At 37.0% G+C, this 15,319-nt stretch overlaps 2 protein-coding genes across 3 annotated transcripts; both read right to left on the bottom strand.

The window, feature by feature from the left end:
• Positions 1-28: 28 nt before the first annotated feature.
• LOC139713101 (uncharacterized) lies at positions 29-9,006 on the bottom strand. 2 transcript variants are annotated; one of them, XM_071624856.1, is made up of 7 exons: positions 8,836-9,006; positions 8,241-8,369; positions 7,297-7,428; positions 6,080-6,273; positions 5,249-5,464; positions 4,145-4,261; positions 29-3,312 (listed from the first exon to the last, which is right to left on the bottom strand). In XM_071624856.1, the coding sequence occupies exons 2-7, from the start codon at positions 8,365-8,367 to the stop codon at positions 1,549-1,551; spliced, it is 2,550 nt and encodes an 849-aa protein (XP_071480957.1). In that variant the 5' UTR covers positions 8,368-8,369; positions 8,836-9,006; the 3' UTR covers positions 29-1,548. The 2 variants fall into 2 exon arrangements, with proteins under 2 accessions (XP_071480957.1, XP_071480958.1); XM_071624857.1 differs by lacking the exon at positions 8,241-8,369.
• A 2,044-nt stretch (positions 9,007-11,050) lies between these two features.
• On the bottom strand, positions 11,051-14,027 carry LOC139713110 (uncharacterized). The gene is made up of 4 exons (XM_071624866.1): positions 13,332-14,027; positions 12,585-12,743; positions 11,719-12,066; positions 11,051-11,241 (listed from the first exon to the last, which is right to left on the bottom strand). The coding sequence occupies exons 1-4, from the start codon at positions 13,360-13,362 to the stop codon at positions 11,051-11,053; spliced, it is 729 nt and encodes a 242-aa protein (XP_071480967.1). The 5' UTR covers positions 13,363-14,027.
• Positions 14,028-15,319: the final 1,292 nt, after the last annotated feature.

Raw genomic sequence — 15,319 nt, 5'->3', positions numbered from 1 at the left:
CCAAAGTATTATTCCCCCCCCCCCCCCATATACCCTCATACTAAGTTTGATGTCAAACCATCACGGTTCTTGAGATATTGAAAAAAACAAAATGGGACGGACATACGCACGGATGGACGACCCGAAAACATAACGCCTGCGGCCACTTCGTTGGCGGAGGCATAAAATATGAAACAATGCTAAATATCAAAATATTATTCACTTTCTTGTTCATGCTGTGCAGATATAGTTACGAAAGTGAAATCGACAATTAGATTAATACATTTCGAATAATACACAGTGTTGCATCTATGCAGGACTTGTGATGACATTCTGCCAGGTATATACTCGCGTCTCTAACTATGATACTTTTTCAAAACTTGTTGACATTTTTTTACTGTTCTTGCCTTTATTTACATTAATATGAATTCATGCTCTCCTTGCTGTCATTGCATCGCAGAATATCCAAATGCTAATCACAATTATTAGTTATGTTGTGAAAGTAGTCTAAGAAAGTGAAATCGTGGCATTTCAAATTGCAACTTAGAAATCAATTTTCAAACAACACATTTGTAATTTTGCAGGGCATGTCACATTCTTCCAATACTTACATTTCAAAAAATAAAGATAATGGTGTAAATTAAGCATAAATTTTCTTCACTTTGGGCGAAAAACCCCAAATCTCATCAAGTTCATCGGAATATTTTGAAATACAAGAAGACATGTATTCAAATTTCCCAAGGTTTGAGGATTTGCAGATTCGATTCAATTCGTTTTGTAATTTATTATGATACAATTGTCACACAAGCACACATTATACCAGGTATTTCTGTAATTATTGTTAGTGTCCTTATTTGCACTTAATTTTGAATATTTCGAATTACCAATGGAAAAACAGAATTCCTAGAATACATTTTAATTCATCCAAAAATGTGTACATACTTACTGTATTTTCTAAGTACAGGCCTACGTGTTCAATCTAAGTAATGTCCAAGTCCAAGTCATTGCATTCTCCCTTCAATGTGGTGCCCTAGTTGGGCAAAACGAAGTAAGCGACAAAAGTGATACTCCTTGTAATGACCAAAATGTGTCTCAAATTTGCAAGGGCATCAATGGAATATCACAATGTATAACCTATTATATCTCTGAGCAAGGTGAGTGTTTGTGCATTAAATTTGACTTGGAAGAAGAGCACATTAGGTGTAATATAAAAACGTCAATTACTCAAATTTGGATGGTATGTCTCTTGATTCCTTTTACCAAAGTAAGGCAGTATGAAATCTAAAGTTCCATTCCATATGCTAATAGGCTCTAATGCAGACATCAGGTTGGCTCATGTTATATACTGTATGTGTATCTCCGCCTTAAAGTTAGAAAGTCCTTTTGCAGACTTCCCTAAATACACCAAACACTGTATACAACTAATGATACTAGTATTTGGATCATGTCTGTGAAATGTCAAAGTCGCAAGATGTGTAGAATTCAAACGATGCACAAGAGTACTACAGCTGTATATGTATTTGTACTGTCGTCTGTGTTCAAGCCACAACAGTAGGCCTACAATATGATTCACTGTTCGGATGTTTGATGCATGTGTCCATCATTTTCCTCCTCCTCGGATTCATCACTCTGAGACTGTTGTACCTCTGTCGTGAGGTTTTCATAGTAGCTGTGATACATCGATGGGATAATGTTGTCCTTGCACAAACTAAGCAAATCTTGCTTCTTTTCCCTTGAGAGGGCGAGATGTTGCTTGTACAACAGAGGCAGACGCATGTCATTTCTTCGACTTGAGCCCGAGACGCGAACTTCTACGAAGTCTTCGTTGAAATCATACTTTATTTTGATGACAGAGGGGTCTGTCCTCTGTACGCGGATCTGACGAATTTTCAACCAGTTGACGGGATTGCCAGCCCTGTCTTTCTTCATGTACTTCACACAGGGTGTTGTCAACTGACGCAGATCAAGGAAGTCCTCTTTCGTCATGTGGGTAACTTCATACCGATTCCTGTTCCTTGCTGTTTGAATAACTGGTATCCACTGGTCGGGGTGATGGATTGTCACTCCCCTTTTGTTCCTTTCGATGCAGGAATGCATCGCGTCACATTCCATTTGAGTATGTCCGCTGATCAAGAATTTATGGTCAATGATGGCAACATTAGTGTGCAGAACTGCATATAGCAAAGTGCAAGCTATAATTCTGTTCCGATTTTGGCCTCCACAGCAGTCAGAAAAGAAACTTATGTGTGTGGTATCAGGATCAAGTGACTGCATGAACTTTAAGAGGCATGAGCCAATCTCACATGCTCCCCGCTTCGCTGTAGTCTCATGCCAGACAAAGCAATTTCCACATGCAGTAGCCTGGTTGTATACAGTGAAATTATACGTAGACATTTTCCGCTTGTAATAGAACGAAGATGTCTGGCCATAGGGTGTAGTCAAGACCTGTTGAAGATCAAAAGTAAAGGAGCTAAAGATTGGATCGATCTTTGCTCGTTCCTTGTCTCTTTGTTTCTCTTCTCTTGCACTTTCCTTTTCAGCAATGTGTTTCTTGTAGTTCTGCTCTTTAACTTCCCTTTCTTCCGGAGTTGAATTATTGAATGAAGCACATGTGTTACATTCATCTTTCTTCGGATGATGAAATCCCAAATTATATTGGGAATTGAAAATGTTTCTATACACTGCGAAGGAAACTGGTTTCGATACAGACGATTCGTACATTGCGTACATCTTGGAAACGCTTAAAGAAGGGTCCAGATATTTCCTTTTTGAAGACGCACGACAGTAATGTGATTCAACAACAGGAAATGAATCAATGTGTTCACATACTTTCTTAACATCTTCTTCTGAAGTTTTGTTCACTGACGGTAACTTTCCCCTCCTGTCTTCTCGTGCAAACGGGCCTTCATACTTCTTCAATGTATACTCAATAAGCTTGGAACCAATTCCCAAAGTACTGAGAAAGAAATGTTTGCACACTCGTTCCCTTTGTGATGTGAGCGGGAGATGGTATTTGTACATGTGACGCACTCGCTTCTGACTTTTTCTCTTTTTTCTAGGTATTGCTTTGGACCGAGAAATATGGTGATGAATAAAATCTCGCTGACGGGTGTAGGAGCCCGTTTTCCAGTAATCCTCGAACAATGTTTTCCTGTCTTCATCAGAGAACTTAGAGAAGCACTTATGGGGACATTTTGTGTTACACTTCTTTCCTATCTTTCTGGCAGGGATTGTTTTATTACGTACAACATATTCCTCTCCCCGATTACGTTTTCTTGACTGCTGTCTTTTCTTCCATTCTTCTGGATTCCGTTTTCTCTTCCTCCCACGTTTCTGAAATAGAAAATAACACATGATTAACTCTTTCTTTCTCCTTGCTACAAGTAGCACACAGAATGTAAAAAGGAAATTTGTTTCATAAGTTTATTGTAAAAAAGTGGGAATATACTGAAGGTTCAAAAATAATCCACAGAAACATGTCAATATGCAAGTGAAAAGTCAATATTAGATATGGGCCATGTTTCGTGAATACAAAGGTACTGTCCTACACTGAACCGTTTAGCGTCTAAAAACGTATGCGTTTTTCAGCGAGTTTACAGACGTAAATTAGAGGTCGAAAAAACGGCACGAGGCAGTTCTCATATTAGTTTCCCTAAAATTCTGCAACAGTAAGTAATAATGATAATAATGATTGATGAGATTTGTAATGCGGCAAATCCACTCTGTAGAATGCTCCACGCGAAAATAGAAGAGTAAGATAGAAAGTAAATTATTAATACAAGGCATGGGTAATCAAAAGGTAGCATTAAAGAAGTGAGTTTTAAACTACTTTTAAAGGACTCTGATGAAGAGCAAAGTTTATCTAACTAAAAGGAGATTATTCCATACAGTGGAACCAGTCTGATCCTTGTGTGCCCCAAGTTGTAGCGAATTTTGGAATTTAGAATTTAGAAACTAAATTTCTGGCGCGTTTGCAATGGACTTGATTGTAAGCTATTGCAAGTCTGTAATTGAACTACAGTACATAACCCGTGTATGAAGAGCCAATCACACTTTCCGAAATAAGCAGTTACTAAGTGTAGATAATGATTTGACAGAGATTTTTGTTGTTGAAATACTGCTCATATTATCATAATTCATGACACCTTTTATATCATATAATCACCTCAGACTGACTGTCTTGAACCTCGTGCATGTTATCTTCATGTTGGGTATGCTGACCCTCTTGATGCTCGAGGGAGTCACGGTCACCTTGATCTTGCTCCGTCTCATTTATTTCATCCTTCGAGTGATATATGGAGACAAGAAGCCAACGTAAGAGCATTATCTGAATATCTAACTGGACTCAGTAAAACAAAAAGAAACAGAGAATACAAAAAGGGGGTTAAATTTTTAGCAAAGTTTTCATTAGCCTTTCAAAAGCTTTGAAGGTGCCTGTGATGACATGTTAATAGTTTTAACTGAAAGCTCATGCTGTCTTCAGGGAACTATGTTATAAATTCACAAATCTATGAATTAAGAATAAAAAATATCGCTTTTATTCAAAACACGGGAAGAGGCTGCTATCGTTCTGCCTGGCTAAATTTGAAGGAGCTTAGTCAATTGCCGTTATGCCATCAGGAGAAATAAGCAAAATGCTAGTACAAGCACAATTGATATGATTGTTTTAATAAGTTTGTGATTTAGAGGACTTATTGATAAGGAGAGCCTTAAAGACATTATGTCCCTTTTGCATTGAATTTGTGTATACAATTGGTGTAAAACAATAAGGTATATAATGAAGAAGACACTGTTACAAAAACCTTTGTGTAGTTTTTAGACCTGTAGGGTCTTCACTTGTGAAGTACAAACTACCGTTATAATTTGAATTTATTTTTTCGAACCTCGAAAAAATATATTAGTCTCTGACACAGTCCTTTTTAATTACTTTTTACAAAATATTGAATAATGTCTTCTATAATGTACATTATGTTCATAATGTGTTTTGTAATTTAAATTACACACAGATAACTATTATTTCAAGAAACAAAACTTCCAAGTGTCTGAGCAAGACTATCTCTCATGCACTGTTTACGTGCATTATTTGAATTTTACATGATTTAACTATTTCACATTTTGAATATACAACCTGCCCACCATGCTCTAGGGTTTACAGATGTTTGGATGGTTTTCTGCTGATCTGCAAAAAGGACGATATGTCTTTAATTGTGTGATTGCTTGTTGTCACACTGATTTATATTTGAAAGAGAAGAAAAAAAATCCGTATTACCTTCTGCTGTTCAGCATCATCAAGGTTAAGTGAGACCTCCGGGTCTGGCTGCTCACGGTCGCTTCGCTCTCGCTCGAAGTCTGCATGGTTAAGTGAGACCTCCGGATCTTGCTGCTCACGGTCTCTTCGCTCTCGCTCGAAGTCTGCATGGTTAAGTGAGACCTCTGGATCTTGCTGCTCACGGTCGCTTCGCTCTCGCTCGAAGTCTGTAACATCCTACATATATATAATTATATATATATAATATATATATATATCAGAATCAAACAGAAATTTAATTCTCATAAAGAACTAAACGCAATTTTAATTATCTATAATTAGTACGAGTCACACACAATGCATCAAAACATATCTGGTTTCAATTCCGACACTATTTCCGTTTACATGTGAACGAAGTGTTGAAGATTTCTTGTTTAGTTCTTATGCTATCTGCATTAGTTTGTTCGCAAGAAGAAATCAATATTAGAAATATTAGTTCATTTCCATTGACTTAAGTTTTTGTTTGATTTTGATTACAACATAGAAACATTAGAAATAATCATATGTTGTGGTACAGTCTCTGAAGAATTAGAATAAATATTGACTGGCAATGTTTATCACATTCAAGTTCATGTATGCATGTGTATATTGAATAACGAGCTCCAAGCTTACTGTAAGTCACCATGACAATATTTTTTATGAGAAGTTCATGAAAATAACAATAGTATGTCAAGGTCTGTCTACTATGTCAAGTATGTGAAACCTCACGCGGAATTATTGGTGAACTGTTAGTATTTAGTTTCTTTTTGATATTTTTAAATTAAAGCTTAGACTTAACGTGCTAACTCTTACCTCCCAAGCTTTGCCATCGTGACAACTGCAAGGATCCTTTGCGACAAAATGTTCATAGCAGATCAGCTTCCAACATGTCATACATTCCTGGTAAACTTCACGAGTACATCCTCTATTACAACAGAACATAGGTAGGCCCTGTTGCAGTTCATACAACGACTCAGGAAATGCTTGACTTATATCCAAGAAAGTACCTAAAATGGAAAACAAGTTAACACTCGTTGCCGAATTCCAATCACTTTAACTTTTCATTTATATTTCCATTCAATTGATCAAATGCCTCTTTTTAGTAAAACAACTAATTACTTTGAATGATTCCAAACACATTATCAAATGTCAGTTGCCTTATTGCTCACTTGTGTTTTAAGGGGGCGTGGCTCATTTCCATTTTGGAGATGGCTTACTTCAAGTCTTCGACAACAGATTCATTTTCATGTTTTCACACTAATGAAATTATAACCTCTTCGCCCGATATGTTACAGAGGACTTGTATGTTGTTTTATCTTACACTTTCAAATCAATATTCCCTTATGACCATGAATTAGGTAATTACGTAGAATGTGACAGCCAACATTGTTTTAACTAACTGTTACCAACTCATGGCTTAAGTAATACATAAAATTATATTTCACACGAATAATACCCCACCGTCGTTACCAAGAAAAATGGGGTAGCACTGGAAAATGACATATGCCACTTATTCATATTAATTCACTTCCAAAATTTTAATAAGATTTTGTTGTTGATATTATAACCATGTGATATTTATTTAACTGTAAGAACGTATACATGAATTCTGTATCGTGTCTGCTTTGCTATCCTGCTCCTTAATTCAGTTTCCGGACTGCATACAATAATAATTTTATTTCACTAGGGTTTGCAGACTTGACATCGAATGGATGGTCATAAATGGAATTTAACAAAATTGTAGATGAATTACCCGAACTTGTGTCGATTTTGTTTTCTTTTAAGACACATACTGTCATACAGTCCCATTTGTAAATGCAATAATATATCATTTCTATTCAAGCAACCTGACCAGTTAAATTCAAGCCATTTACATTTCTCTAATTCCCATAAACTCTGGCACATGCCCATAAAACGGCTGTGCGTTCTGCCAATAATAATTTCTTATCATATATATCCACTATTGATCTTTCATTCAGGCTATTCGCAAAGTATATGTTGGTTGACAATTCTTAATCTTAATTGAGTACCTTTTGGGGTCAATTCTGGTAGAGATGACTCATCTCCACCATCCTCGTCATTAGTATCTGTTCCCACCGCTTCCTCAATAGAGTCTCCAGAAAATTGCATGGGCTCAGTGGCCTGGTAAATGTGGTCCATTCCTTTAAAAAAATGTTACAGAAAACTCTAGCATTTAGTTCATGTTTCCTTTTCAACAAATTATGATAAAAGCAATTGGATAGGTTTCACGAAGTGCTAGCAATTTGTTATCATACGCACTGCTGCTAATTAAGGGGCTTTCACAATCGGTCATGTGATCGCTTGCGATTGCTTGCGATCCTGTACAAAGTATACTATCAAGAAATAATAGCAATAGCGATCGCACAACCAATTGTGAAAGCCCCTTTCCCCAGACAAAAGGGGTAGCCATCGAAAAATTACATGTGCCACTTATTTCCTTTCATTGTCTTTCAAAATGTGAACAATATTTTGTTGGTGATATCATAACCATGTGATATTTATTCCAACTGTAAGAACGTATACATGAATTCTTTATCGTGTCTGCTTGGCTATCTTGCTCCTTAATTCAGTTTCCAGACTCCATACAATAACCACATTTATATCACTAGGGTTTGCAGATTTGACATCGAATGGATCATCATAAATGGAATCTAACAAAATTGTAGATGAATTACCCGAACTTGTGTCAATTATATTTTCTTGTCAAGACATATACTGTCATACAGGCCTATTTGTAAATGAAATAGATATATAATTTCTATTCAAGCAGCATGACAAGTTGAATTCAAGCCATTTACATTTATCTAATTCCCGGAACTCTGGCATATGCTTGTGAAACGGTTGTGCTTCTGTCAATAATAATTTCTGAACATCGTATATCCACTCTTAATCTCTCATTCAGGCTATTCGCAAGTTATATGTTGGTTAACATTTCTTAATCTTAATTGAGTACCTTTTGGGGTCAATTCTGGTAGAGGTGACTTATCTCCACCATCCTTGTCATTGGCTGTTCCCACTGATTTCTCAATTGAGTCTTCAGAAAGTTGCATGGGCTCAGTGGCCTGGTTAATGTCATCCATTCCTTAAAAAAAAATGTTACAGAAAACTCTAGCATTTAGTTCATGTTTCCTCTTAAGTATATTATAATACAAGCAATTGGATAGGTTTGACCAAGTGCTAGTCATTTGTTATCTATTATAATTATGTCACAGGAAGACTTTAGAATACGCAGTAGAATACTATAATGAACCTGTCCCTAAAAGTATTTTAAATAATGCAGATAAATTCTCACGCTCATTTAAATTTATGTGTGTGCTAATTTATATTTATATAAACACACTTTGTTCAGTCAATTCTGCCAAGGACAGCTCGTCAGCATTACGGTAGTTGGTTATGTTCATTTTTATCATATTTCATTGACCAGAATGACTCAAATCCAGACCTGCACTTTGTTGTGATCAACATCCATGGACGAATTAAGCTAGGCAATTACAAATTGGTATAGTGCAATGTGTTTTAATTTTTATTTTAAATTTTCCTTTCCATACCTGGCTTAATCAATTCTGCTAGGGGCAAGTCGTCGTCGTCGTCACCACTGTCGTCTTTGTCACTACCATGTTGTCTGGGCTGGGTTATGTGGTTCTTTCCTGAAAGAGTATGCAACAAATCACTCGAAAACAATGGCAATTTTTAGAATGTTTTCTTCCAGCAAATCATAATACAAGCAGTTCGATAGGTTTGACCAAGCTCTAGTCTTTTATCATAATTATGCTCAGGAAGACTTTAGAATACGCAGTAGAATACTATAATGAACCTGTCCCTAAAAGTATTTTAAATAATGCAGATAAATTCTCACGCTCATTTAAATTTATGTGTGTGCTAATTTATATTTATATAAACACACTTTGTTCAGTCAATTCTGCCAAGGACAGCTCGTCAGCATTACGGTAGTTGGTTATGTTCATTTTTATCATATTTCATTGACCAGAATGACTCAAATCCAGACCTGCACTTTGTTGTGATCAACATCCATGGACGAATTAAGCTAGGCAATTACAAATTGGTATAGTGCAATGTGTTTTAATTTTTATTTTAAATTTTCCTTTCCATACCTGGCTTAATCAATTCTGCTAGGGGCAAGTCGTCGTCGTCGTCACCACTGTCGTCTTTGTCACTACCATGTTGTCTGGGCTGGGTTATGTGGTTCTTTCCTGAAAGAGTATGCAACAAATCACTCGAAAACAATGGCAATTTTTAGAATGTTTTCTTCCAGCAAATCATAATACAAGCAGTTCGATAGGTTTGACCAAGCTCTAGTCCTTTATCATAATTATGCTCTGGAAGAACTTCAGAATATGCAGTCAAAATAGTATAATGAACTTGTCCCTGATGTTAATGGAATTGAATATCTGTCAATGATTTTTTTTTTTTTTTTAAAGAGGGAAATTACAAGGACGTTACTCTCTACCACTTTACCGTAGCTGGGTTTTTTTTCTGTATATACCTGGCTTGATCAATACTGCTAGGGGCAAGTCATCGTTGTCGTCACTGCTGTCGTCTTTGTCACCACGATGAAGCACTGATTCATTCTTGGCATCGGTAGTAGAAAGTTCCTTAAGTGGGCCTTCGAAAAGTTGTCTGGGCTGGGCTGTGTGGTTCATTTCTGAAAGAGTATATCAGAAGAGAAGTGTGTAAATAAATATTGGCAGAGTAGCACAACGTTAACCAAGGTACACAGACCATACGTGTTCTAATTGTTCAGGAAATTATTGCACTCGGTCCTTACACATGTTATTGTTTGAACTATACAATTCTGGTTTTAACAATCAACTTTTTTGGATTCTTATTAAATTTCTTGTTCTACCATTTCAAATCTTATCTTTACTTAACACTGGCCGATGACTTTTGTTTTGAACATATTAATTGTAATACTCACTTTACTCTCCTTATCAAGCTGTGACAACATCTCAGTCTCAGCTAGTTGTATTTCAAATTATTACAATCACATCAACACACCGAAGGTGACTGAGATTAGTTCCATTAATATTGAATCCTTTGTTTTCGTTATCCTATCATTTTAAAGAAATACATTGGTTGATATGGGATGCCCCAATACAATCTCGCACAAATCATTACAAACCTTGTTGGGTTGAATTAGCACGAGGAGACTCCTCTTCTTTTTCGATGTAGGAGCTGGTACTTGGGGCTTCATCATCACTGCAGTCATCATCATAAATTTCCTCAGTGTCTATAATTGTCGCCTTCCAGATGTCCTTCCTCCTTTTACCACATTTCATTTCTATTGTATTCCCTGGTAGAGGAAGTCCGATACATTTCACCTCACTCAGTTTGACGACATTGCGGGATTTATCTCTTTTCCATTCCACATACATCAAGAGGTCAGTTTCAGGTCCAGGGTGAACACCACTGTCACCACTGACGTCTTTGTCACTACCATGTTGTCTGGGCTGGGTTATGTGGTTCTTTCCTGAAAGAGTATGCAACAAATCACTCGAAAACAATGACAATTTTTAGAATGTTTTCTTCCAGCAAATCATAACACAAGCAGTTCGATAGGTTTGACCAAGCTCTAGTCCTTTATCATAATTATGCTCTGGAAGAACTTCAGAATATGCAGTCAAAATAGTATAATGAACTTGTCCCTGATAATGTAGAGTTGTAAAAATGGAATTGAATATCCGTCAATGATTTTTTTTTTTTTTTTTAAAGAGGGAAATTACAAGCACGTTACTCTCTACCACTTTACCGTAGCTGGGTTTTTTTTCTGTATATACCTGGCTTGATCAATACTGCTAGGGGCAAGTCATCGTTGTCGTCACTGCTGTCGTCTTTGTCACCACGATGAAGCACTGATTCATTCTTGGCATCGGTAGTAGAAAGTTCCTTAAGTGGGCCTTCGAAAAGTTGTCTGGGCTGGGCTGTGTGGTTCATTTCTGAAAGAGTATATCAGAAGAGAAGTGTGTAAATAAATATTGGCAGAGTAGCACAACGTTAACCAAGGTACACAGACCATACGTGTTCTAATTGTTCAGGAAATTATTGCACTCGGTCCTTACACATGTTATTGTTTGAACTATACAATTCTGGTTTTAACAATCAACTTTTTTGGATTCTTATTAAATTTCTTGTTCTACCATTTCAAATCTTATCTTTACTTAACACTGGCCGATGACTTTTGTTTTGAACATATTAATTGTAATACTCACTTTACTCTCCTTATCAAGCTGTGACAACATCTCAGTCTCAGCTAGTTGTATTTCAAATTATTACAATCACATCAACACACCGAAGGTGACTGAGATTAGTTCCATTAATATTGAATCCTTTGTTTTCGTTATCCTATCATTTTAAAGAAATACATTGGTTGATATGGGATGCCCCAATACAATCTCGCACAAATCATTACAAACCTTGTTGGGTTGAATTAGCACGAGGAGACTCCTCTTCTTTTTCGATGTAGGAGCTGGTACTTGGGGCTTCATCATCACTGCAGTCATCATCATAAATTTCCTCAGTGTCTATAATTGTCGCCTTCCAGATGTCCTTCCTCCTTTTACCACATTTCATTTCTATTGTATTCCCTGGTAGAGGAAGTCCGATACATTTCACCTCACTCAGTTTGACGACATTGCGGGATTTATCTCTTTTCCATTCCACATACATCAAGAGGTCAGTTTCAGGTCCAGGGTGAACACCACTGTCACCACTGACGTCTTTGTCACTACCATGTTGTCTGGGCTGGGTTATGTGGTTCTTTCCTGAAAGAGTATGCAACAAATCACTAAAAACACACAGGCAATTTTTAGCGTGTTTTGTTTCAGCAAATTATAATACAAGCAGTTCGACAGGTTTGACCAAGCTCTAGTCCTTTATTTTAATCATGCTCAGGAAGACTTTAGAATATGCAGTAATAATGGTATAATGAACTTGTCCCTGATAATGTAGATTAAATGAACTTTCAATTTCACGCTCACTTATCTCTACATAAGTGCTAATTTATGTATATTACACACCCTGTTTAGTAAATTCTACCAAAGGGCAACTCATCAGCATTACGGAAGTTGGCTATGTTTATTTATACATTAAATTTTAATTGACGAGATCGACTCCAATCCTGCAATTCGTTGTAATCAACATACCTTGAAGAATTAAGCTAGGTAATTTAAAAATGGAATTGCATATCTGTCAATGATTTTTTTTTTTTTTTTTAAGAGGGAATTTACAAACACGTTACTCTCTACCACTTTACCGTAGCTGGGGTTTTTTCTGTATATACCTGGCTTAATCAATACTGCTAGGGGCAAGTCATCGTCGTCGTCACTGCTGTCGTCTTTGTCACCACGATGAAGCACTGATTCATTCTTGGCATCGGTAGTACAAGGTTCCCTAAGTGGGCCTTCGAAAAGTTGGCTGGGCTGGGCTGTGTGGTTCATTTCTGAAAGAATATGCAATAAATCACTAAAAACACTGGCAATATTTAGAATGTTTTCTCTCAGCAAGTTATAATACAAGCAGTTTGATAGGTTTCACCAAGCTCTAGTCCTTTATTATAATTATGCTCAGGCAGACTTGAGAATGTGCAAGTAAAAATAGCGGGATTTATTACTTTTCCATTCAACATACATCAACAAGTCAGTTTCAGGTCCAGGGTGAACTGGATGAGTGAAACATACAAGTATTTGAGTACTTTTAGAGTACGGTAATTGGGTTAATAGTTTCTGCCAAACTTCATTTCAGTTATTTGCTCTAAAATTAATAGATATTAATCTGCATTCATGCCAAGGAATAAACACATAGATATTCCGTTTAACTTTAAATTACATTTAGCCACTTAGCTGCATACTAAAGTACATCACAAATGTTATAAATATTACAAAATTATTACAAATTAAAAGACGGAGCGAATAGCATTCTTATACATCATGACATGGAAATGTCATACATTCCCCTCCCCTAACATTTGAAATTGAATATATCCGGCAACAAACGATGGATCAATTTTAAATGGCATTTTCACCCTTACCATCAGACTTGTTCTCCAGAGGCCCTTCCATGCTGACGTCTATATGATTGTACTGTGAGGCTTCCAGTAACAGTTAAATGGTGTCCTAAAATGATTTAAGAGGATACAGATACAGAAGATTTACATATATTTGATATTTTATATGGAATTCACGAGCCCACTGTAAATCTGAAAATGGTATAGATCTAAGGGTTGTCCAAAAGGTCAAGTAAAGAGGGTAGTTTTCAGGGCAGCTGGACATGTCATGTACGCAACGTGAATACTGAAAACGGTATGAAATTCAGTCATAATGGCTGTCCAAAAAATTGTATATTTTTGTGCTGTTACGTACTTACGGTCCACTCCAGTGTCATTTTTTGTTTTGTTAAATGCAAATGGACAAATGGATGGGTTTACGCAATGCAAATGACGTTTTTTTTAGAAAAATAGAATGGTGTTCCACGTCTAGATAGAGATCTAGACAAACTCAAACTACAGTAGATCTAAAGACTTAGCATATTATTGAGGTAGTGGCTATTCTTGCGACGAGTCATCGCTCGCACAGCCACTGACTTAGCTACAGTCGGTATTTTGTGTATCGCGAGATAGCTAGCGATAGACGAGTCTACTTGTCTAGTCTCTAGTAGAGGCATAGATCAATCTACTCGTGAAATAGGCCCCATCACTACAAATACATATGATATGGGACCTTACATGCTGATCGATCATAACTCTCTGTATCAAATTACTGATCGCGCTCAGAACCAACAGATGTGAATTGTACAGACTACAGCTAGGGCCTACAGGATTTATACGGCAGTGGGGCTGGTGAGCACAGTATCATAGATCTACTCGTGTTTACGACCCCACCAAACGGCGTTTGCGCGCTGTTACCACATTGGTGGGGCTGATATCCACCGTGCATCTTTTATATAACCCTAAACCTAACCTATCAATATGTCGCGATTTCCTTAACCCTCGGCCTTGAATCAGTCTCCTACATAGTTCCCCAACCCTACCTAGGCCGTGAGTCTGCCTCCTTATCGCGATCTTCCTAACCCTAGGCCGTGAATCTGTCTCTTATATCGCGATGATCGATTCAAGTAATGGGGCCGGAAACACGATTTTGCCTCTCTAACGTTAGAATCTAGAAATATTACCTAACGCTAGATCTAGATTTTACACAAAATAATGAATGGGGCTGTGCGAGTGACGTGACAATGTAGGACTTAAGTTCGAAGCCGATATCGACCCTACCCGTGATCCGATCTCGCTCAAAATTTGGAAGACTGACTTGATGTTTGAGAACATTTCCTGCGAGTGTAACTTATTTAGATCTAGATCTAACCACTAGTGTTAGGTCTATCTAGAGTCGAGCCTCTAAATGTTAGGTCTAGAAATTTCGTGAAATTCTACTCGGGAGAACATATATTATGAGCATGGATACGAAACTAAACAAGGAAAAGTAGAAATTACGCGGTGCGTAATATATGTCCCCGCCGGAAGTAGCATTTAGTAGCAAAATGTACAATATAGGTAAAAAGATGAAGGTCAAAGGTCAAAGAAGTCAAAGGTCAAAATTCTATGTAGAAGTTTTGAAGCCCTCACCTAGTGCCATCACACAAAGCAAACAGAATCGAAATCGGGTTAGAAATGGCGGCGTAGCATTTTGTAGCCAATGTACAATATAGGTAAAAAAATCAAGGTCAAAGGTCAAAGAAGTCAAAGGTCCAAATTCTGTGTAGAAGTTTTGAAGCCCTCACCTAGTGCCATCACTTAAAGCAAACAGAATTGAAATCGGGTTACAAATGGCAAAGGAGTAGCATTTTGTAGCAAAATGTACAATATAGGTCAAAAATCAAGGTCGAAGGTCAAAGAAGTCAAAGGTCAAAATTCTGTGTAGAAGTTTTGAAGCCCTCACCTAGTGCCATCACTTAAAGCAAACGGAATCAAAATCGGGTTAGAAATGGCGAAGGAGTAGCATTTTGTAGGCAATGTACAATATAGGT

This window comes from Diadema antillarum, unplaced genomic scaffold, assembly GCF_040938485.1.
Source record: "Diadema antillarum isolate AM-2024a unplaced genomic scaffold, OU_Dant_1.0 seq00001905_RagTag, whole genome shotgun sequence".
Classification (NCBI taxonomy): Eukaryota; Metazoa; Echinodermata; class Echinoidea; order Diadematoida; family Diadematidae; genus Diadema; species Diadema antillarum.
Note: the sequence above shows the minus strand (reverse complement) of the source record. Positions and strands in the feature narration are given on the sequence as shown.

Coding starts and splice junctions, on each gene's coding strand:
- LOC139713101 (XM_071624856.1), bottom strand. CDS start 8,367: ATGGATGACATTAACCAGGCCACTGAGCCCATGCAACTTTCTGAAGAC. Junction 6,274..7,296: donor ACCAGAATTGACCCCAAAAG/GTACTCAATTAA, acceptor TTTCCATTTTAG/GTACTTTCTTGGATATAAGT. Junction 4,262..5,248: donor ATGATGCTGAACAGCAGAAG/GTAATACGGATT, acceptor TATCACTCGAAG/GATGAAATAAATGAGACGGA.
- LOC139713110 (XM_071624866.1), bottom strand. CDS start 13,362: ATGGAAGGGCCTCTGGAGAACAAGTCTGATG. Junction 12,744..13,331: donor TCTGGAGAACAAGTCTGATG/GTAAGGGTGAAA, acceptor ATATTCTTTCAG/AAATGAACCACACAGCCCAG. Junction 11,242..11,718: donor TGCTAATTCAACCCAACAAG/GTTTGTAATGAT, acceptor ATACTCTTTCAG/AAATGAACCACACAGCCCAG.